This window comes from Triplophysa dalaica, chromosome 23 (assembly GCF_015846415.1).
Source record: "Triplophysa dalaica isolate WHDGS20190420 chromosome 23, ASM1584641v1, whole genome shotgun sequence".
NCBI lineage: Eukaryota > Metazoa > Chordata > Actinopteri > Cypriniformes > Nemacheilidae > Triplophysa > Triplophysa dalaica.
Window position 1 is genome coordinate 16,813,117 of NC_079564.1, and position 22,843 is coordinate 16,835,959.

Sequence of the window (22,843 nt, forward strand, 5' to 3'; positions counted from 1 at the left end):
CAGACTAAAATTATTGTGTGACCTTTCTTAACTGAATATAACTTTTTTTTGTGACATTTTGCCCGGGTCTTGTGAGATGTTGCGCAAAATTTTCCAGTGTAAGTTATACTGCTAATTTTTAAGCTTGTTTCTTTAGGCTATTCTATGTGATATTAACATGTGCTTTTCTTTACATTCCTTTTGTAAAGCTGCTCGATCCAATACATATAAAGCACTCTAAAAATAAAGCTGAATTGACATCTGACATAATTTCGTAGTAAAATGTAAAGTGTTGCACATTTTATTGATGAAAATTCTGATGAGCCTGTTTCAACTTAATTAACAAAATGAGGCTTTTGAACCTTAATCAATGCATATGCGCTGTATCACACATGCATTTCATTTCTCATAGTAACACTGAGCGTCCTGGATATCCTGATTGACAGGAGTTTCGTCCAATCAGAAGTAGCTATCCAATTCCAACAAAATAAGGACTTCCTTATTGAAAATAACCGTTTCAATAAGGAAGTTCAACCAACACAGAGTTTTAATCTGAACTCGCAACTCTGAGTTTTCAGTTTCAGACCAGCTGATTTGAGTTAGTTCAATCCACTCTGAGTAAGTTGCAACGGCACATGACAAAAAGCGCTCTGTTTATTTCTCGCCAATTGATTGAAGGTACTGTTACAAGTGTACGGTGAATATGAGCACATATTTATAAAAAAGAGCAACACAGCCATAAAAGAAAGAGAGTTGGCGTGGGAGAAAATTGCTTCACGTGTTAATGCGCAAGTTTATATATCAATCACTTTTATATTTATTTTGTTGAAACTGTAAAATTGGGAATTATATTTAACTCTCTCGCTCCCTCTCTCTCTCGCTCTCATGTAGGTGCAATCCTTCTGCAATAAAAAGATCTAGGCAGCAGCTGAATATGAAATACAATAACAGCATTCATTCAGGAAAGTTTAAAGAAATAAAATGCTCTTTCTAGTAGGATGCCTGATTGGGAAATGTTAAACATACTACTTAAACTGGCCTTAAAAGTTAAGATAAAACGTCCAAACCGTGCCTCACAATTCTCTTTCGACATAAATGTAACTCTCTAGGAACACGAATCAATAAACAAATGGCGTATGCAATTTCAACACCGCTCGCGCTTCGAAAAGGGGTGGAGATTGTAACAAAACCTGGGTTTGCAGAATACATTTACATTTTACATTCAGTCATTTGGCAGACGCTTTTATCCAAAGCGACTTACAGTGCACTTATTACAGGGACAATCCCCCTGGAGCAACATGGAGTAAAGTGTCCTGCTTAAGGACACACTGGTGGTGGCTGCTGGGACCGAACCAGCAACCTTTTGATTCACCAGTTCAGTGGTTTAACCCACTAGACCACCATCTCACAGACCACCAGAATAACACCTGCTCCCGACCAGGTTAGGTTCACGGAGTATGTTACTCTGGTTACTCACTCGGAGTATAAGATACATCGATTCTGAAATGGGTTTGACATACCTCGCGTTCTGAAACCAAAAACCCTGAGTATGCCGTTTTCTGGGGTTGACTTACTCTGAGTTCATGAACTATTTGGAATACAGACTTGTTTTTGGTCTCGTTTGAAAAAAGAAAAGTAGCTGATTATTGCTGAAAAAAATCACACACAAAAATGTTAATAAAGGTATGTTGTTATGTTGATAAAAAATATATATGTTTTTCTTTGGTCTCAAAAGGATAACAAAAAGTCTAAGCACACTCTTTACAAAAAAGAATCAATTACTCTCCATATATAAATGATTTTAAAAAACACCAAAGAAATCTGTATTCTAGAGTCTTAGACCTTTCCAATGACATATAGTTTGTCATGATTCGATTAGAAATTACATGCACAATATTGACGCAAACTTAGGTGTCCCTTATAAGGAACGGGTGACAGTCAACAGGCTACGAGTGTTAAATAAGAGTAACAGAATTGACAAATAGCATGTTTTCATTTGTTATTTACAGGTGATGTTCATCTAAAGCTGTGAAAATTTCCTGATAAGGTGCATAAAACAGAGCCGCTTATTTGTTTGAATTGTGTTTGTCGTTGTGCTTGTTTCTGTGTGACGTTAATCAATGGTGGACTGCTAATTTACTTAGTATTAGTCTATGTTGCGAGTGAAACTCGTTTTCTGTCTCTATTGAATCCATATTAACTAGATGCGGACTCGTGGATGTGGAATCATATTTACACATGCTATCTGGCTGTTCTGCATGTCTGAGTGAAAGAGCTGCACAGTTTTACGCGCTACACGCATGATGCTTTAGGGGGTTTGTCTGCGTCTGCGCTGTAATAGGACATAAACACATGAACTTTATCAGTTTATTTCACAAACATTTTACTGTTTGGGTGAAGCTTTTGTCAAACACACACTATGCGTCTTCCTAAGACCTCCCAAAATTATAGACTGGTTAACCCGAACACCGATGTAATGTAACAATTGCATTTGCTATAGAAAATTGTAGTGCCCATGTAGTAAATTTATGAAGTAGTAAACACTGTATTGCTAAAATAATCGATAGCTACAGCCCTAAAACAGTGTCATCAGTTTGTCTTAAAGAATACAGAACATTGGAATGTTTAACGCAATATTTACATGAGGTAGGGAGCATTTCTTTCTTACCAACTTACATTTTGAATATACAAACATTCTCATGAATCAGAAAATTTACCTCAGAACGACTTTAAAAAAATTAAGGCCCATTGTTTTTATTTCTCCTTTTGCCCAGTAAATTTTAAACTGACACATTGTGAAATACAATTGTGTTTTTCTCTCTTGAGTTTGCACATCCAGAGCTTATCTCTTATAAATGCAGTGCAAAACTGTATGACACCTTACAGCGCCATGCAGCTTGTATAGCACCATTTTGTCTGAGCAACTAGAGCATATGTGTATAGAAAGTTGTTTAAAACAGGTTTCCTGGTACGTTTACCACAGGTTTTACCTCATGTGCAGATTCGCTTAATAGGACTAGTTGTTATAATCCCACTATTTCATCACAGTTGAATTGCCCAATTGGAAATTCCCCACGATGCACTGGGAAGCAGTCAAGAATTAGAGGAACGGAGGTCTGATGTTTCACCGGGTTTGTCGGATAGGTATCCTCTTTGTTTTGGGGATAAATGATATATAGAAATAGAAATTCATACAATACTTAGCTTTCCTTGCCATTATCAGAGATACATCTCATGAGTTGTGTGTCACACTTTCATCACATCCATTATCCTGGGTGAAAGATGCCTTTTGGTGAGGTACTGCTGATAATGCATGGTTCCCATCAATGCAACACATTATCAGTTGTTTACCTCAGCCTCATTGGGAGTTTCGGCCCTTTATCTCAAGACACCCTCAAGAACTGGCCAGTGGTGCAGAAAGAGAAGCCAATGGCTGTACAATGCGGCTCTCACCCAGGACTGATCAACCTGCGGTGGGCCTCCCTTGATCAGACCTGGGTGTGTGTCGCATTGTTACAAGGTCATCTGCCAGCCAAATGCTGTATCCATCCACCTTAACTGTAGCCATTGGCTTCTTCTTTTTGCACCACTGACCAGTTCTTGATTATCCTCCACTGGACCAGTTCTCTGAGAGTGATCTATTTGTCAGCTATGGTTACCTCTGCATTTCACCGGTCCAGTGAGTAGTAAACTCATGCACTGCAAGTCGTGAACACATATACACTAGAAGCAATGGACAGCTATTAATGTAGCTCAAAGGCACCTGAGTTGTTACCCTCAGGCCCCGAGAAGCGAACTGTCAACCTTCTTGTCACCAGTCTGACTCTCTAACCATTAGGCCACGACTACCGCACCGTTAATTCATGTTCGGTGCCCCCAGTCCCGTATGGCATACCATTACTACATATTACCAAAAATCAACACAACCATATGCGCCAACCCATTGGCTAATGCTGTTATAGCCCCACTGGCTCTGTTAATGCAAGTTCAGTTCCCAGCGGTCCCGCTTAACAATACAACACCATTTTATAACGTGGTAACTTGGCAGCCCATATTGCATCTTTCCATTTCATCGTCAGCCAGTGGCTGCCTCTCTCAGCAACAGTGGCAAGTTCTTTGACTACCATCTGTTGGGCCTGTCCTCTGATCCCCACTTTCTTAAGCAGCCTTGAAGTGGAATTGGAAATAAAGCCCTGCAGCCCACTCCCACCGGGAACACTTTTGATGTCCATCCCCAATTTTCAACCACCGCTGCAAAGTTGGCATAGCGGAGATTCTTTCTTTCAAAAGCATAGTCAATGGCCTCTTACCAAGGTCCTGACAACTGAACTATGAGGACTGTCCTCCTGGAACTGGAACACAGAACCATGTCTGGCCGCAGGTTGATTGCTGCAATTTCCAAGGGGAAAGTAAGTCTCTGGTTTAAATCCACTCACATTTCCCAACCCCTGGCAATACTCAGCAATTACTGTCAAGTACTTGATTGTGGTACCATGTGTATCTTCCCTGTGTCAAGCTCTTCTTGCAAACCACAAGAATATGTTTAAGGTTTGCTGGAGCTACACATAGGTGGCAGGCTGGATCCTGTCCACACTAAAAATGCATATTTGTTGGTGAGGACAGCATATCATCTGTAGCTCTTTTGATAAAACTTAGCCTGTTTGTTTCCAAACTCCACATCTCACTCCAAGTGATTTTGCGCCGTTCAATGCCTTCCCATCCGACGGCCTTGCTGGGCTTGAGAGACCGCTCTGGCCCATCTACTTGCTTCCTCTTGACGCCAAACCTCCTCCACTACTAGGTGATGCTGTTGCTTTGGTGTCGCTTTTCCCACGCAGGGATGCCAAACCATGTCCCCCTCTGGCATGTTGAACTTGTCCAGCGATGTCCTTATGTCTGAGGGCTGCCTTTGCATCTGCTACCGCTGTTGTTGGATTCCATTTCCCTTCTGTTGCAACTGTTGGAGCACCATCTCTTACACAGGGGTCTCAGGATTTTTTGATTATCATCTTTAACCTTATTTTGGTGAATTGATATTCATCCACAACGCTTGAAATGGGAAGAGACAGAGCTCCATGCCCGTACAACCCTATGTTGCTAAGGCATCTTGGTAGCCCAAGCCATTTCCTTGCTTGTGTACTTACCAATCTCTCCTGGTTATTGGCATGAGACATTGTGAGTTCATACATTGAAATAGGCTACATCAGGCATAGCAACAAGCCAATTTGGAAGCACCAGAGTTTCAGCTTCCCAGGAAGAGGTGTATTATTGATTTTCTTGACTCCACTGGCTGTCTCTTGCCTGAGTTGCTCCACCTGTTCGGCATCTTTAAGGTCTGAGGTGTACCTACGTCCAAAGCTTTTGATGGGTGTGGTAAGGATGACGTGACGGAAGCCGTGAGGCGGGGCTGGTGGTGTGATTGATAGTTGGAATCAGCCGTGCACACACCGGTCCCGCATATCTCACGGAGGAGACTGGGAGCATAAGAGGACGTGCAACGGGACTGCTGACGAGAAAGGACCAGACCTGGATTTTAGTAGTAGTTTGTTTTATTCTCCAGCAGTTGTCCGTGAGGGGCTGCCAGCTGTCTTTTTACTTTGCTGTCATTTTATTACAGTTTTTCTCGATTGCTTAAACACATTTGCCCACTCTGACATCACATTTTCAAAACAGTTAACACACAAGATAAAACTGAAGCTCAATGGCCAAAATGACTCATTTTGTTAGCAAAATGCTCTAACACTCACAAAACATTAAAAACATGCAACAGAAGCAAATATTTCCATCAAACACCACAACTTGTGGTCAAATGTATTTATTCTTTCAATCAATCATTACACGATGGACAACAAAATACAGCCATCAATATGACATATGATACTTCACAAACTCAAATGGAAACTTGAAAAAAAAGCTACCAAAGGAAACTTATGGGTGGAAATACCTTTAAAAATATATATATATATATATAAATTTTATCTTTCACATTTAGTCCATTCGTTCTTGACGATTGTGCCACAGGTTCTCATCAACATCGCATTGAATGTTTTCCCTTGCAATGCACCGAGGGAAATACCTCCTTGCATGTCGTATCCATCCCTGGCAGTCGTCTGCACCCACTGCCAGGCAACCAGCATTCATTGCCTCCAGGAGGGGCATCTGCTCATATGGCCGGTGATCATACACCTTCCACCTCCAAGCAGAGAAGAACTCCTCGATTGGGTTCAGAAAAGGCGAGTATGCAGGGAGGAATTGCATCATGATACGAGGCTGTGCTGCAAACCATTCATTCACAAGGCGAGAGTGGTGGAAAGCAACATTGTCCCAAATTATGACATACAGACTCATGCCAGGCCTCAACAGCCCTCTCTCTTCGGGTGGAATCAATATGTCTTTCAATGCATCAAGAAATGTGATGAGGCGTTCTGTATTGTATGGGCCAATAATTGGCATGTGGCAAAGGACCCCATCATTGGAGATGGCAGCACACATGGTGATATTGGCACCCCTCTGACCTGGCACTGTGACAGTGGCCCTCTCCCCAATGATGTTCCTCCCGCGTCGTCTCACTTTACAGAGGTTGAAGCCGGCTTCATCCACAAAAATGAATTTGTGATGTGCCCCTTCAGCTTCAAACTCCATCATTCTCTAACAAAAAGAGCAAATTCATAAAGCAAATTATTCCAGTCGCATGTAACTATGTAAGAAGGTATTACAATAAAAAATCTGTACCTGCACATACTGGAATCGTGCCTCCTTTACGATGTCAGAGATCCTTTCAAATGGAACTCTGTACAGCTGCTTCATTCTGACATGGTTTCGTTTAAGGACTCGATCTACAGTTGCCAAACTCACACTGTTTATATTTCTAAACGCTCCCTGATCTGCAATTACTGCTGCCTGGATTTCACGCAGTCTGATTGCATTGTTTGCCACTACCATATCTACAATGGCAGACTCCTGTTCAATATCAAATATCCTTCCTCTGCCACCAGTGTGTGGTAATGTGTGGATTCTATAAAGTAAAAGCAAAAAGCATGTCAAAATTGACTTTACTGTATGACATTCACATAAATGGGATGGATTAAACATCTGCATTACTGTAGACACGGTTTGTTCTGCTAACAGGGCAATGCAGTAAAGCTGAAATACACAGTGGTATACATTACAGTAACACTGTGAATTACCTGTTCTCATTCCGAAAAAGCCTGACAATAGATGCCACAGTGCTCCGACTCAGAATGGGCTGGACCCTTTGTCCAGCCTCTCTAAAGGACAAGCCATGATTGATGACATGGTCAATAATTGTTGCCCGAATTTCATTTGAAACTTGAGCTCGATTTTGTCCTCTTGCTGCTGCAACTCCTCCACCACGCACACGAGCTCCTCTTCCTTGGGCCCCTCTGCCATGGCCTCTTACTCTCCTTCCGTGCCTATGGCCTCTTTGATCCATGCTTGCAAATAGCAATACAGAGGTGGCATCTTTTGTAGAGGGATGAGGATTGATTGATGATTGAAGAGTTGTGCAAACAAGTTTCACACAGGTGCATTGGAGATTCATAATTATGCAAGTAACTTCTATCAGCTGTGAATAGATGTTTTCCTTTTGTTCAACACAGTGAATCAAGTGGAGTTTGGGATCTTTCAATGAGATCTGTGGTGACTGTTTTGACAAAGGATGTGAAAAATGTGTGAAACAAATGAAAAAGTGTTAAGGCATTTGAAAGAGAAGACTTCTGCTGTGCTAAGAATGTGATGATGAAGATCAAGTGGATCCCAGTTTCACTGAGCGTGTCTTAGCAAATGAGAAAAACTGTAAATGTTTGCCGGTTCCCGTCTCCTTCCTTTTTATTGAACCTTATTACAGTGGTGCCGAAACCCGGGAGGAAGGAGAGACATGTTGTCGAAGAGAGAGCTTGGTGGGACGGCGACATTTGCACTCCTGGGTCGAGGTGGGGTGGCTTTCGTCCAAGCGGGAGTAGGACGCCGTCCGCCACAGGCCGGAACCTGCGTCCCTCCGCCCAAGGGGGAGGAGCAGGGGGCGGAAGTGCCGAGTGCGGCCACCGCCTGACAGAGGCCGGAGCCTGCGTCCGTCTGCCCAAGGGGGAGGAACAGGGGACAGGACGGGATTGATAGTTGGGGCCAGTGGCGTGACAGAGGACCTGGCCTGGATTTTAGTTGTGGTTTGTTTTATTCGCCGGCAGTCGTCCGTGAGGGCCTGCTGGCTGTTCTTTTACATTGTTGTCATTTTATTAAATGTTTAAATGTTTGCCGGTTCACATCTCCTTCCTTCCTTTTTATTGAACCTTATTACAATGGGCTTATCTGTGACCGTTGGTATGGGCTAACCCTTTATACAGAACCTGTCATAGGTAAGCCTCAATTTGTGCCCAACTAATGTTCTCCTGAAGCTTATCCAGCAACCGCTTTGTACATGCTTTGGTTGTTGTAATGGTTGTCATGTCATCCATGTATGTCCTGATTGGAGGTAGGCGCAACCCATATTTCAAACGCTCTCCTCCAACCACCCAATGCGATGCCCAGATTATTATTTCCATTGCCGTTGTGAAAGCCAGTGGTGAAATTGTGCAACCTGCCATTATGCCAACCTCCAGCTGTTGCCATGCTGTGGTGCTATCCTGTGTGGTAGTAAAGAATTGGAGATCCTGAAAATATGCCTTAATCAGCTTTGTTTCCTGCTCTGGAACGTGAAAGGAGTCAAAGGCTGTACAAACCAGTTCATGTGGAACTGATCCAAAGGCATTGGCAAGATCTAGATAAACCACATTCTTCTCCTTTTTGCCATTTGCAACTGGTGCCAGATAATGTTAGTATGTTCTAAACATCCAGATAACCCCCTATGCCTGCCTTTGATACTGAAGTGTCAATGAAGTTGTTCATCTTCAGAAATCCTGAGAGTCTATTGGCCACAACGCTGTGTGTAGCAAGTTGTTTAACACAGGTTTCCCGTTACGTAAAGAAAAATACAGCAAACACATAAATATTAACCTCATGGGCATAATAACTTGTGTACAAGAACAGATTAACCTCTCATCAGCTGCATATATAACAATTGCAAACTTACTTTGCATTCACAAACAACACTTCATCCAAAAGCGATCTTCAAACAATCTATAAACAATTATGATGCAGAAACTTCAGCATCTGACTCCACATTTAGCAGATGCTTTTATCCAAAGCGACTTACAAATAAGGCATAACAATGGAAGCAATCAGTGCAACAAAAGGGCAGCAATGCATAAGTGCCATAGTGTAGGTATGGGGTGCAGAACCAGTGGTCGTCTTGTAAGCCAAAATTAGAGCTTTGATTTTTAGAGAGATACTGGCCTGTAGTATTCTGCACGTGCAGGATCAAGTGTGGGTTTCTTAAGAAGTGGGGTTATGTGGGCCTCCTTAAAAGCTGTGAGAAATGTAGTTGATATTATATGTTAGAGCAGGGACAACTGATTGAGGTGGTCGGGCGGTTAGAGAGGATGACCTTAGAAACAATGGCTTCAGATAGTAGTGAGAATGAGGGGAGTGTGTGCGTGTCAAAAGTTTGGACATGAGTAGGTGGTCTGGGTGATAGATAACTACACAGTTGTTTTAGCAGGGTGTATTATCGTAACAGTATGGGATTCAAATTAGTCGTTGTCACACAAAGGTAAAAGCACCTTGAATTTCCAATTATTTGATATAAGTAGGCCAGTTCCTCCACCTCTTCCTGATATGTGAGGGCTGTTAGAGAAAACTTAATTATTGGAGAGGGCAGACAGTGTGACACTGTACTGTGTTTTGATCCAGGTTTCAATAAGGGCTAGAAGGTTAAATCCATAATGATTAGCAGTATCCGTGATGAAATCTGCTTTGTTTACAGCAGATTGGCAGTTCCATAAGCCAATAGGAATAGTAAGTGCTGCAGTTTTGTACATGAAGGAGTACGCATGTTGCGTTGCCTACGACATGAAACATTTGATTTACAAGATGCAGTGATATCCTTGCATGTGATTTCCCCATCATCAGTGAATGACTCGAGCCTATTTTTCCACAGTGGTGTCACGGTTCATGGGTTCACGGCTCACCTCTGCTACCTGCTTGGGTATAATTGTCAGTCGTGCTGATAACCTAAGGTGAGCCAGCTGCGGCTCATCAGCACGACTACATATGCTCTCACTGTTCTGTCCGATTTTATTAGATTGTTCCCTTCCTCATCAAGCTCATATGCTTTATGATCATCAGTCATCCAGCCTGCAGTAGGTAATACCCAGGACGTTGCGGAGGATTATTCCCGCTTGCTTTCCGGGCGCTACGGAGCTTCTATCTGGGTGACAACTGGCAGTCTCAATTGGCTCTCCCTTTTACGAGCCTCGCTGGCGGACCTAAGGAAACTTTTTCCAGTGACCTAATAAACTTTTATTTTGCATTCGCAACTGAATCCTCCTTACTTCTCATGACAAGTGGATCCTTTTCAAACATTTTCAGTACCGATTCAATCATTCACTGACTGTTCCATCTGGATGCACATGTAGTTGTGGGACGAACACTTAACTTGTCGGTTTCCTCTGTGTTGAGTGTGCTTTTTCTGATTGTTTTGACTATATTCCCGACCTTTTTAATTAGTGAGCTGACAGCATTATGCTTTGCTGATGCATCTTTAATAGAAAACTGAAGTAAGTGGATCGGACATCTCATGTGAAGGTTTGATTTTGTCACGTACTGCTCTACCATCATGTTCATCTGGATGTTCAGCAGGTTTGCATGTAGCTGAAGGAGCGTATCATTATGAGGAACATCTAGCAACTTATTTTCCATCTCCAATAAAGCATGTGGCAAAAGTGTGTCACAAACCGTGCTGTAACAAAGTGGTATGTTGTCAAGGGGCAGAAGAACCCAGATTGAGGCAGACGGTGAAGAAGGGGTTATCTCTTTCCCCACCAGCCTTTTTTAAAAAGTTGCCAGCCTACTCAATATGGACAATATGTCCAATGAAAGAACCGAGTCTCTGCTTTTAAACAAAAGAAACCGTATTTTCCTATCTTCAGTTATTCTTTTTTTATCACTCCTTAGATAGTTAGGTACTAACTAAGTTAGGTCTTCAAAAATGCATCACTTTGATTGAGTCTACCTTTTACTGTATGGGAGGCAGACACACTGTCACTTTAAATCTAGATTAAAGCTGCATCTTTTCAACCATGCATACACAACACTTCTATAATAAAAATCCTCTAAGATCAAGTTAGATCTAGATTAGTTAGATCAACCAGAACCAGAAAAACTTCCCAAAACAATTGATGTGCTTGCTGCATCACAGAGTGTCGAACAGAGCCCTACTCTCAGCTGTCTTTTCTCATTGTTCTGCTGTTACCACACCGAGCAGGATGAGATCAGATGCTAGGGCTGAGAGAGGAAAGCGGCGACCAGAGTAGGTGAGCCGAGCAGAGTGGGAGTGAATTAGAGAGCGGAGCAACATAATTTTGACCATACAGTATAGCACTATAGCTATTGCCATCTTCAAATTTCTCTGAATTAAACTTTAATGAGCTAAACAAGCAATGCCAACTGAACAAATTGTTAATAGTGCAATCTATATTTACTTACAGAGGAAGAGGCACAAAAAACGTGTACAGAGATAGAGAGAGGGAGATTTAAAACTTTTTTCAGCAAAAACCGACAAAAATACATTTATCACAGGAGAGGAAGAGTGCGCTAGACCAGGTATTCTTTAAAATGATCTACAGGGATTTCAAGCCACTTACCAAAGGAGAAAAATAAGTCATGCTTTATTTTGCGAACATTGCACAAGTGCTGTCATGAGTCCGCAAACATGTCATGTCTATTGGTCTTGGGGCAGAGTCATGCCATAGCCTTAGGTTGTGCGTGGATGGAGAGATAGTGATCCTATTGGCTCGCTATACTCTCTCTCCGGTCTGCGTCTCTGTTACCGCCATCTTGTTTCTTCGTTAGCTCTCCTTGAGTGTTTGATTACCCACACCTGTCCCTGTTAATTATCCTTCCCTATATATGATTCTCATGTCTTTTGTCCTGTGCTCGTGGATTGTATCTGATTGTTTCTGACTGATTCTGATCGTTCCTGAATGTGTTTGTATCCAGTCTGTGATTTATTCCATACCTTGAATTTCCAAGTTTTGTGCCTGTCTGTAGTTTGGTCCTGTCTAGTTAGTGTAAGGTTATTGTATCCTGTCTTGTGTTTTAGTCTAGTATCAGTTTAGTCAGTTTCTGTTCCTGTGTTGTCTGTGTTATCATTTACCTCGTTCCTGTTTTACCCCCTTGTGGGTTTTTGCTTTGTGTTTTTGTTCTAATAAATTTGTGATAAAGCCATTTCAAAGCTTTTCCATTAATGCTGACATAATTTTCTATGTAAGAGTGTGCTGGGGTAAGTGGTTTTTAGGTATAGGGTCTAGCACGCATGTTGATGATTTAGATAATCTAATGATTTTAGACAGATCATTTTGATCTACAGTAGAATATTTTTTTTGGGTTGCTTTCTTTAGAGTGTGTTCATTATACCACGGTGCTGGTCTACTATATTTCATATTCTTTTAGCAAAGAGGAGCATCTGTGTTTAGCGTTTCAGAGAAGGTGGAGTGACGATTTTCAGTGGTAATGTCAAGGTCTTCTGCGTTATTAGGCATGCTAGGGAACTGAGACAATTCTGGCAGATTATCGAGAACCTAATCTTTGGCTTTTGAAGTTATTGTTCTACCATATTTGTTTGACTTGACACCATTATTGACTTATAGCCATAGGCAAGGGAAGCAAACACAATACTAGATCATGATCTGAAATGTCTTTACTCTGCTGAAGAATTTTTATGTCATCCACATTTATACCGTAAGATAGTATTAAATCTAAATTCACACCCTTTATTCAAACTGGTGCGTCAAAGTCTCCTCTGGGCTCAAGGGAAGCTTTTTTGCTCAGAGAAGTTTATATTCCCGGCTGTATTATGGAGCAGTGCTGAGGCCCGGGGAATGGAGAGTCTACCTCAATGTGATGGAACTCATTTGGAGAAAGTTTGGTCGGGCGGAAATGGACCTTTTATGTCTCGAGAGATGAGAACCTGCCCGCTGTGGTTCTCCCTCATACACCCTGCCCGCTGTGGTTCTCCCTCATACACCCTGCTGGGGCTGGATACTATAGTTATGAGGTTACGCGTATATGCTTTTCAAAACACAGACATATGACTCAGTTTCACTTATGACCAGCGGTTCATATCCTGCATCTTTTAGCACTGGGACCGCTCCATCTATCAGTTTCAAATGATCTCCAAATCTAGCGTTATATCCCCCGTTTATATACAGTAACATCCATCACTGAAATACCGTGAACAAACAAACACACATACTCGCAAGAGTAACTACTTACAGCTGCAGGCACACAGCAGAGCCAAACTTGATGGTAAACAGGTCCTCCTTTCGCTAGTCAGTAGATGCATGGTTGGGCCATTTCTTTTGCCTTGCCGTAGGCGTGCTTTTCAAGTTCGAAAGAAACGTCATGAATCCTATACAAACTTTGGGGGAGTGTATCAAGCTCAAATACGTCCAATTCGTTTTTTGACAAGTGGACGATGTCAAGCATGAGAAGCCAGCATGTTTAACATTGTAAAAGAGGTCAGAATGCATGAAACACCATTGCACATTCCCTTTAATGCAGTGGTTCTCAACTCCAGTCCTCAGGCCCTACCTGACAGAATATTTTAGATGTCTCCCTATGGACTTTGAGCGGCTGGTCCTGTCACAACTAAAAGACTCTTTACCATCCACACTGGACCCATACCAATTTGCCTACCGTAGCAACAGGAGCACAGATGATGCGGTGTCCATGGCGCTGCACTCGGTGCTCACACATCTGGATAATAAGGACACTTATGCACGCATGCTGTTTGTAGACTTCAGCTCTGCATTCAATACCGTCATCCCTTCCAAGCTAATCATCAAACTTTGAAACCTAGGCATTAACAATTCAACCTGCAACTGGATTATGGACTTCCTGACGAACAGGCCTCAGCTTGTAAGGTTAGGCCACATCTGCTCCACCACCATCACCATCACCCTCAACACTGGTGTACCACAGGGCTGCGTACTGAGCCCCTTTCTCTACTCCCTTTTCACACTCGACTGCAAACCTGTGAATGGACCTAACTCCTTCATCAAGTTCGCAGACGATACAACAGTGATTGGTCTCATCAGCAACAACGATGAGACTGCTAACAGGGAGGAGGTACGGCACCTGGCCACATGGTGATCAAACAACAACCTGCTCCTTAACACCTCCAAGACAAAGGAGATCATTGTGGACTTCAGGAAGGCGAAAGGAGGCACACACACGACCCCATCCACATTATCTGGATGGCTGTTGAACTTGTTTCCAGTTTTAAGTTCCTGGGGACCGATATTTCGGAGGACCTGTCCTGGACCACCAACACCTCATGCCTGGTCAAGAAGGCTCACCAGTGTCTCTTCTTTCTGAGGACACTGAAGAAGAAACAACTATCTTCAACTATCCTGGTGAACTTCTATCGCTGCACGATAGAGAGCATCCTGACCAACTGTGTCACAGTCTGGTACGGGAACTGTTCTGTTGCTGAGCGCAAGGCAGTGCAGCGGGTGGTGAAAACAGCCCAGCGCATCACAGGGACTACACTCTCTTCCATTGAGGACATCCAAAAGAAACGCTGTCTGCGTCGAGCTCGCAGCATTATCAAGGACTCCTCTCAACCCGCTAATAGACTGTTTACTCTCCTGCCTTCCGGTAGGCGCTTCAGGTGCCTCCGGACAAGAACCAGCAGACTAGGAAACAGCTTTTTTCCCAGAGCGGTTTCAATATTGAACTCTGCTCCCCACTGATTCCACTACCCCTCATAACTTTAACTGTAATGCTGCTACAACATTGTTTACATTGCACTACAGGTCTGCCATGCATGACTGAACTGTACACACCCACCAGTGCTTCATGTTATCTGCTCTATCGGACTGTTTACACACACACACACACACATAGCATCATTTGCACTCTATACTGCTCACTTGCACACCAGGAATATTACACTGAATGCTCATTTGCACTAATGGACTACTCTCATAACTGCATTACCTCATCTACTGCACTGTAACTTTCATAACTGCATTACCTCATCTACTGCACTGTAACTTCAATAACTGCACCAACTTCTCAACTGCACTGTAACTCATCTATTGCATTACTTCATCTATTGCATAACTAACTGCATCTACTCATCTATTGCACTATAACTTCAATAACTGCATTAACTCATCTACTGCACTGTAACCTTAATAACCGCATTAACGCATCTACTGCACTGTAACTTTCATAACTGCATTACCTTATCTACTGCACTGTAACTTCAATAACTGCACCAACTTCTCTACTGCACTGTAACTCATCTATTGCATTACTGCATCTATTCCATAACTAACTTTATCTACTCATCTATTGCACTATAACTTCAATAACTGCATTAACTCATCTTCTGCACTGTAACCTTAATAACCGCATTAAAGCATCTACTGCACTGTAACTTCTATAACTGCACTAATTCATCTACTGCACTGTAACCTTAATAACCGCATTAACGCATCTACTGCACTGTAACTTCAATAACTGCACTAACTCATCTACTGCACTGTAAAGGTATAACTGCATCTACTCATGTATTGCACTATAACTTCAATAACTGCATTAACTCATGTACTGCACTGTACCTTTAATAACCGAATCAACTCATCTACTGCACTGTAACTTTAATAGCTAATGTCTGTAATTAATGCACACTCAAGTCACTTGCACTATTGTATAGTCTATATTGTTATCTGTTCATAACCACCTGTACATTAATGTTCACAGTATATAGCCTTCTGTTTATATTGTTCATAGTACATACCGACTGTCATATTTTCATAGTACATGCCCATTGTATAGTATTTTCCTAATATTGTATTCTGTATTTATTCACACTGTATATCCTGCACTTGCTAATTGCACTTCTGGTTAGACCTAAACTAATTTCGTTACATTGTACTTGTATATGTGTAATGACAATAAAGTTGAATCTAATCTAATCTAATCTAATAGTCAATGTTGCGTGAAACAGTCGCGTAAACCCGCAAGCTCAAAACATATACACGTTGCATGGCGAGCGAAGGCATCAGACGAGGCCACTGGTTTGAGCGAAATGCAGAGAGCATACCATTTGCGCACAAAATGGCATATAATCATGGGGTCTGTGTGTGACATACTATCACATTCAAACTCCTGCACGGAGAGCATTATAAGTCCCATATGCGCAAAAACAGGCAGGGTATTTACACGGAACCCTCTTCAATAGTTTGCATGCATCTGATCCACCAGAGAGAGAGCCAGTACTCTCAAAGCAAAATCTTAGGCCGGAGAAGAGGACAGAGGGCGAAGGGTCTCTGCCGTTCTGTTACCCTCACAGATCTGAATGCCAGATTGTGCTTCCTACTGAACATTCATACATAGAAAGCAGCGATAGCCGCGAAAACATCCATATTAGAAATAGTATGCTGTAGCAATAATCTACGGCAGTCATAAGGGTTTACGTTAAAATGTCCGACACGGGACAGTGCACCTGGTCGTAACCATTCATAACGTACCATACACACACTCAAGAGAACAAATTTAGAGCATGAAAACAGATCGTAGAGGGGCTAACGCTCCATCGTGTATATACAACACGCGTCGTGAAAATGTGACCAGTCCTCGTTCCCATACACTACCCCACACATCCCAGCATTCAACTCGGAGTTGGGGTGTTCAGTTACGGCTAAGAAAAGCGATGATCTTATCAGATAGGGATAACCATTTTGTATAAACGGAAACGGCTAGCTGGCACACGGCTAGAGTACTATTAGCACATTCTCTACATGCGGCCTAGTGACAGAGTGAAAAATTAACGCAGTGCGCAGACCTCAGTAGCCCATGTGAACCTTCACAGACGAGCTTTAACGGAGACTGAGTCTGGAGAGTGTGATCATATGTTTACACCCTTGTGAATAAACATACTTTATGCTCCCCACAGCAAGACGCTGCACTTGTGGCTGTTCGGCACATTTCACTAATGGGCCAATCGACAGCACACATAGCTCAAAATCAAGCGAACGGTGCTCGACCAGTGCTAATATGGCGCACATGATAATGGCAGTAAATGGAGCACACAAAGAAGACAGAGACAGCTGTCCACAATCGGAATGAACATAACGCGACCACTCGCACAAGGCAGACACCTTATACAAGTGTTATGCTTGCATGTGGGAAACGGTTGAAGCATAGCAAGGCAGTGGCTCTCAGCCGCAGTGCTAAGGGCAAAAACCGGCACACCTAGCTCTGTATCCAGCCGTCCTACAAGCATTACACAGAGCCGCTGCTGATAGGTCAGCACCACAGAAAAAATCCAGGCACGTGTCAAAATTACAGGGACGCGAAAACATCCACTCTCTGAATCAGTTCACATTCAGAATATTCACATAAATCACAGAAAACACCTACGCTGAGGGGTTGTCTGGATTAAAACAAATATATGGCTCAGTTGGGGTACACTAACCCGTATGAATATCTGTGAACCGCTGAAAGCACATAATATTATGTACTGTCTGGACATGCCACGCATATGATAGACAGAAAAAGCGAGGATCTGTTAGTAGTGAGGAGGCGCATAATAAGGGCGCAATGACAGGCAATCATGACTTTCAGTGACAATCATTAGACTTGGGCAGAGAAAACACTGCAAAGCCGTAACTCATAGATATTACAGACTCTTTACATCTGTATAATACAAAATATAGCACAGATGTGAAACACATTACAGTGTACTTTGGACATGGGAAGTGATGGTTAAGAGGGGAATCACACCCTGATCTCCCATGTAGCAGGGGGCACCTCACCAATGCATGGAGCATGCGCAACAAAAGGCTCATTGCCATTTTGAACATTTTGCAAAAAAAAGACAATTAATTGCGGGTGGAAAATTGATATGGAATTGATGCAGTTTATATTGACAAATCAACAGTTTTTAACATTGATATGAATATTGCTTTCTATCATAGACATTAACTGTAGATTGATTACAACATTGTTATTTTGGTTACTCCCTCATCGCAACTCACCAAACTAACCTAACAATGTTTTTGCTGTTTTCAACAACAGAAAAGGAACTAAATTGTTTCCCGTTAATGGAGTGCATCATGTTCGAGTCTATCACTTCTCTGGCCATCTCCATAACGCTATGAAGCTTAAACATTCAATGAAACAGTTATTCAAAGAAGAGGAAAAGAAAGTTCTCAACAATGTACAACTGCTCTGTTCTTCGTGTACTCCTTATCTTGATCTTCATCTTATCTGGCTGGGTCAAAGGCAATCTTCAAATCTCTAAACACCAGCAACACAAAAACCATTCAACTAAAGCCTCTCATGGGTCTCAGGAAAGAGTGAAACGAGGCTGGATTTGGAGCCAGATATTTGTTGAAGAAGAAGATCCAACAGTGAGAAAGATCGGTCAGGTACAAAGCAAGGCGTTGATTAATAAAGCTTTGTTTGCTTTTATGGCAACAGTATATTCTGTTAATAATAGGTAGTTATGTTAGGTAGTATTTTATTAACTCTTTCCCTGACATCGACGAGTTATAGACAAGCTGGAGAATGTTGCAAGCATAGCTGAAAAGATTCAATTGAGAAACTACCCACATAGCAAGACAGCAGATGAAAACTATTGAATTGAACTTTTGGTTTATCATTGTAAAATATTACTTTTGCACACACGATTAATATTAAATAATAAATGTAAAAGTTGAAATTTCAAAAACAACCATTACTGTGATCAGTGTTTACTTTAATTTGGCTCTTGACTCTTAAAAAGTTAATTCTCTTTTAGCATTTGTAATAGTATTTTCATAAGAACACTTTATTAAAAAAACCATTGAAAAGAAACAAATGCTTTAAAAGAAGTTTGTGTAGTTTGCTGCTGTGATAGATGTATTAAAAGTAAGGAGCTGCATTCGTAGCTGGTGTAAATGTTCTGTTCCACTAAGGTTAAGCACTGTTACAAAATAATGAGAAAGATTTACTGACACACTTGGACATTAAAACTAATTCAGATAAACAGATTGACTAGATTGCATGCTGTGAGTTTTGTATAACATAATATTAAAATACAAGAGTCAAGAGCCGAAACATTGATTGCAATAATGATGTTTTGATGACATTTTAACATTTTTCAACATTAAAAGATGAAATTGAATTAGTGCAACATTACATATTTTATATGTTAAGTTTACTTCATCACATGTGTACTACCAAACTACCTCAGTGTAAAAACCAATGTAAAGCAACTGCTGTCCATGTTCTCGAAGGAGTGCTTGCAGTTTTCAGCTTCCTTAAAGTGCTTTGGTAGATGCATGTAAGAACAGCAATGTGAGGGTAGCACTGGGGCTGTCAAAATGGTCAGGAAATGCTTTTCTTCCAGCAGGTTAAAACACTTATATTCTTTAACTGACTTGGGTAATACAACGTAGAAGAAATTGTAAAAATGATGTGTGTATTGTGATGGCAAGCAGACTTTTACTGTTTGATTTTCGCAATGGTTGGTTAAAGAGACTAGGTATATCAAATTATTCCAACAATGGGTTTCATACCCTTTCATAACTTTTTTTTTATTTGATAGCTATACAGAGATTATGTACTATTCAGCCTTACTAAACATTTCATTTTTTACCATTCAGCTGAAATCAGACTACGACACAGGAGACTTTACCATAAAGTACATCCTATCAGGTGAAGGAGCTGGTGAGCTCTTTATTATAGATGAGTACACAGGTGACATTCAAGTGATAAAATGCCTGGACCGCGAGCAGAAGGATTTCTATATACTGCAGGCTCAGGCCATCAACCGCAGGTCCAAACAGCCCGCTGAACCTGAATCAGAGTTCATTATTAAAGTCCAGGACATCAATGACAACGCTCCGGAGTTTATAAACGAGCCCTATGTCTCCAGCATCCCTGAGATGTGTCCCACAGGTAAGCTGATCACTGTTCAACACGGTCCATTTATATAACTTTAAAACAAGTGAACTGTGTCTTATACAGGTTATTCTCATTATTAATAATGAGTGGCTTCCAACTCACTGTAATGTTATAATAATAAATGTAAACTGCACCAGTTATACCACAGTAGAGTGCTACAAAATCGTAAAAAAAAGTTGACTTGACCTGAAATAAATGTGACCCTGGATCACAAAATCAGTCTTAAAGTGATACTTTACTCGAAAAATTCAATTCTGTCATCATTTACTCACCTTTGAGTTGTTCCAAATGTGTATAAATGTATTTGTTCTGATGAACACAGAGAAAGATCTTTGGAAATATGCTTATAATCAAACAGATCTCAACACCCATTGACTACATAAATTATATAATATTTTTGTGAGTGGATACTGCAAAATCGCTAACAAAAATACCCGGAAACACCTTCCTGCAGGGTTGAGGGTGCAGTGTGCAACGGTCAAGCAGTATGGGGGCGAGGACGGGGCCCTGCCTGCGCTGGCATATCAGTGTCTAGAGTTGTACACGAAGCTGGTCCGGTAGACAGCGGACCTGCTCACCCCCCGCCCGTCGGGGGGGCGCGAGACCCGCGATGAGGAGCCCGCTTCCACGTGGCCTACCCAAGCTGCCTTAGCACATAGAAATGACTCTCTCGTCAGTTGACGTCTTCCGGAGAGTGGCGACTCCACCTCCTCGCACCCCAGCTCTCTAGGTGCATGCGGTTCGGGCATGTTCAGGCGCCTCTCTGAACACCACCCATTACCCTCCGAGGCCTTCTTCGGCATGGAGGCCCTGGCACACACCTGGCCACGCGACAAGCAGTAGTACACCTTCCTCCCAGTGAAGCTCCTTGCACAGACCCTGTGCAAGGTCAAGGAAGAGGAGCATCAAGTACTACTAGTTGCACCCTACTGGCCCAACCAGACTTGGTTCTCGGAGCTAATGCTCTTGACAACAACTCCCCCCTGACCGATTCCCCTGACAATAGTCCTGTTTTCTCAGGGAAAGGGCATGTTATGGCATCCCAGGCCACACCTCTTGAGCCCCCATGTCTGGCCTCTGGACAGGACGAGGAGATCCTGAGTTGGCTATCCCCCCTCACTGTGATGGAGACCATCACTCAGGCTTGGGCCCCAGCCACCGGGCAGCTACACGCCTATAAGTGGCGCCCCTTCTCGTCCCGGAGCTCTTCTCGGAAAGAAGACCCACGGAGGTGCTCGAACGGAACATGCTGTTCCTAGAGACTGGAGACTAACCTCTCCCCCTCCACACTAAAAGTGTTTGTAGCGTCAGCTCATCACTACCCAGTGGTGGAAAGTCCCATGGGGCAGCACGACCTGATCAGTAAATCCCTAAGGGGCGCGTTAAGGACTTACAAGCACTTTCCGTGTCCCCTAAATGCCTAGAATTAGGGTCCGGTAAGTCTCACGCTATCCTGAGACCCCAACACAGCCCAAAGGTCCCACCACCAGGTGGCGAAACCATCAGGCGCTCCTTATCAGGGAGCAAGACCCAACCCCAATCGTGTTGTGTCCAGCACGCCAGCTGCACCTCTACTTGGACCACACGCAGAGCTTAAGAGCTCTGATCAGCTCTTTGTCTGTTTTGGAGGGCAGCAGGGAGGACTGTCTCCAAACAGAGACTGGTGCACCAGATCATGGATGCCGAGCTGCATATTTGTGTATTAGTTTTAGCAGTTCAAATTTTATTGCAGTGCCACTTATTTGTCCAATAAAAGTATTATTTAGTTTAGCATAAATTATGAAACTTTCTCAGTAGTTCGCTGGGAAGTATGAAAAAAATTGTAGTTATTGATTAGTTATTAGTGAACTATCACGTTCATCTATGTGCTATTACTTAATAGTTTGTTAATCAGAGTTTCTTGTTAATTAACAGTAATTACTAGATTCTTGATATTGATTTACTCATTTGGTCATGTGTAGTTATTCATTAATAATGGATCAGTATTCTAAAGTGTTACCAGTAAACCTACTTATGTTGTGGATTTTCTTTGCGTGTTCTGAAGAATTATTCTTGAGTCTCGAGTTTTGATACAAAAACCACTTTATTAATGGAGTAGGATTGCAATGTCACTCACTTCTCCGTTTTTGGAGAAGCCCTTATATAGTGAGCTTAACACACACACACACATACACGCACGTCCTCTGAGCCCCCCCAATATTATGTAAAACAGATGTATTTTCCTCCCCCAGCTTACCTAGGGTCCTTTGTGTCAACTATCATTCGGCCCCCAGATAAGAAACTCTTAAAATGATTTTATAATAGTAAACAATTGTATACATTATTCTTCTATATTTTAGCCAAAAATATCTTCTACACTTATAACTCAAAACAACAAACGACGACAAAACAGTACTATGTAAATTAGTAAATTTAGTAAAACCTTAGCATAGGCAGACATGGGTAGCTGCTGGACTCTAGCTTCAGGCAGAGATCTCTAGATCTCTTCTCTAGCAGAGATGATGATGACATTCATTTGTAGTAAGGTTTGTTCTCCCAACACTTGATGGAAAACACAATGGGCGTCTTTCATGAAACATTCGTAAATGTGTGTAAATTTTGAGTAATTTGCGCGTAAAACAGACCTTCCCGAAAACTCTCCTCCGTATTCACAAATACTTTGTAAACGTCAGATAAAATGTGTGTGTGTTAATGAATTCCAAACACTTGTAAACAGGGTGCTTATTCACGCTCATTCACAATTAACATAATCCCCGCCTATAAATTACGTATCTAGGCATGGGCGTAA

At 42.1% G+C, this 22,843-nt stretch overlaps 1 protein-coding gene across 3 annotated transcripts in view; it reads left to right on the top strand.

Annotated features, from left to right (window-relative positions):
• The window catches only part of cdh19 (cadherin 19, type 2), a 179,394-nt gene that overhangs the window by 176 nt on the left and 156,375 nt on the right, over positions 1–22,843 (top strand). For all 3 annotated transcript variants that reach the window (XM_056738237.1, XM_056738238.1, XM_056738239.1), the window contains exons 2-3: positions 18,184–18,536; positions 19,755–20,049. In XM_056738237.1, the coding sequence (XP_056594215.1) occupies positions 18,324–18,536; positions 19,755–20,049 (508 nt within the window). In that variant the 5' untranslated portion in view covers positions 18,184–18,323. The remainder of the gene's footprint in view (positions 1–18,183; positions 18,537–19,754; positions 20,050–22,843) is intronic.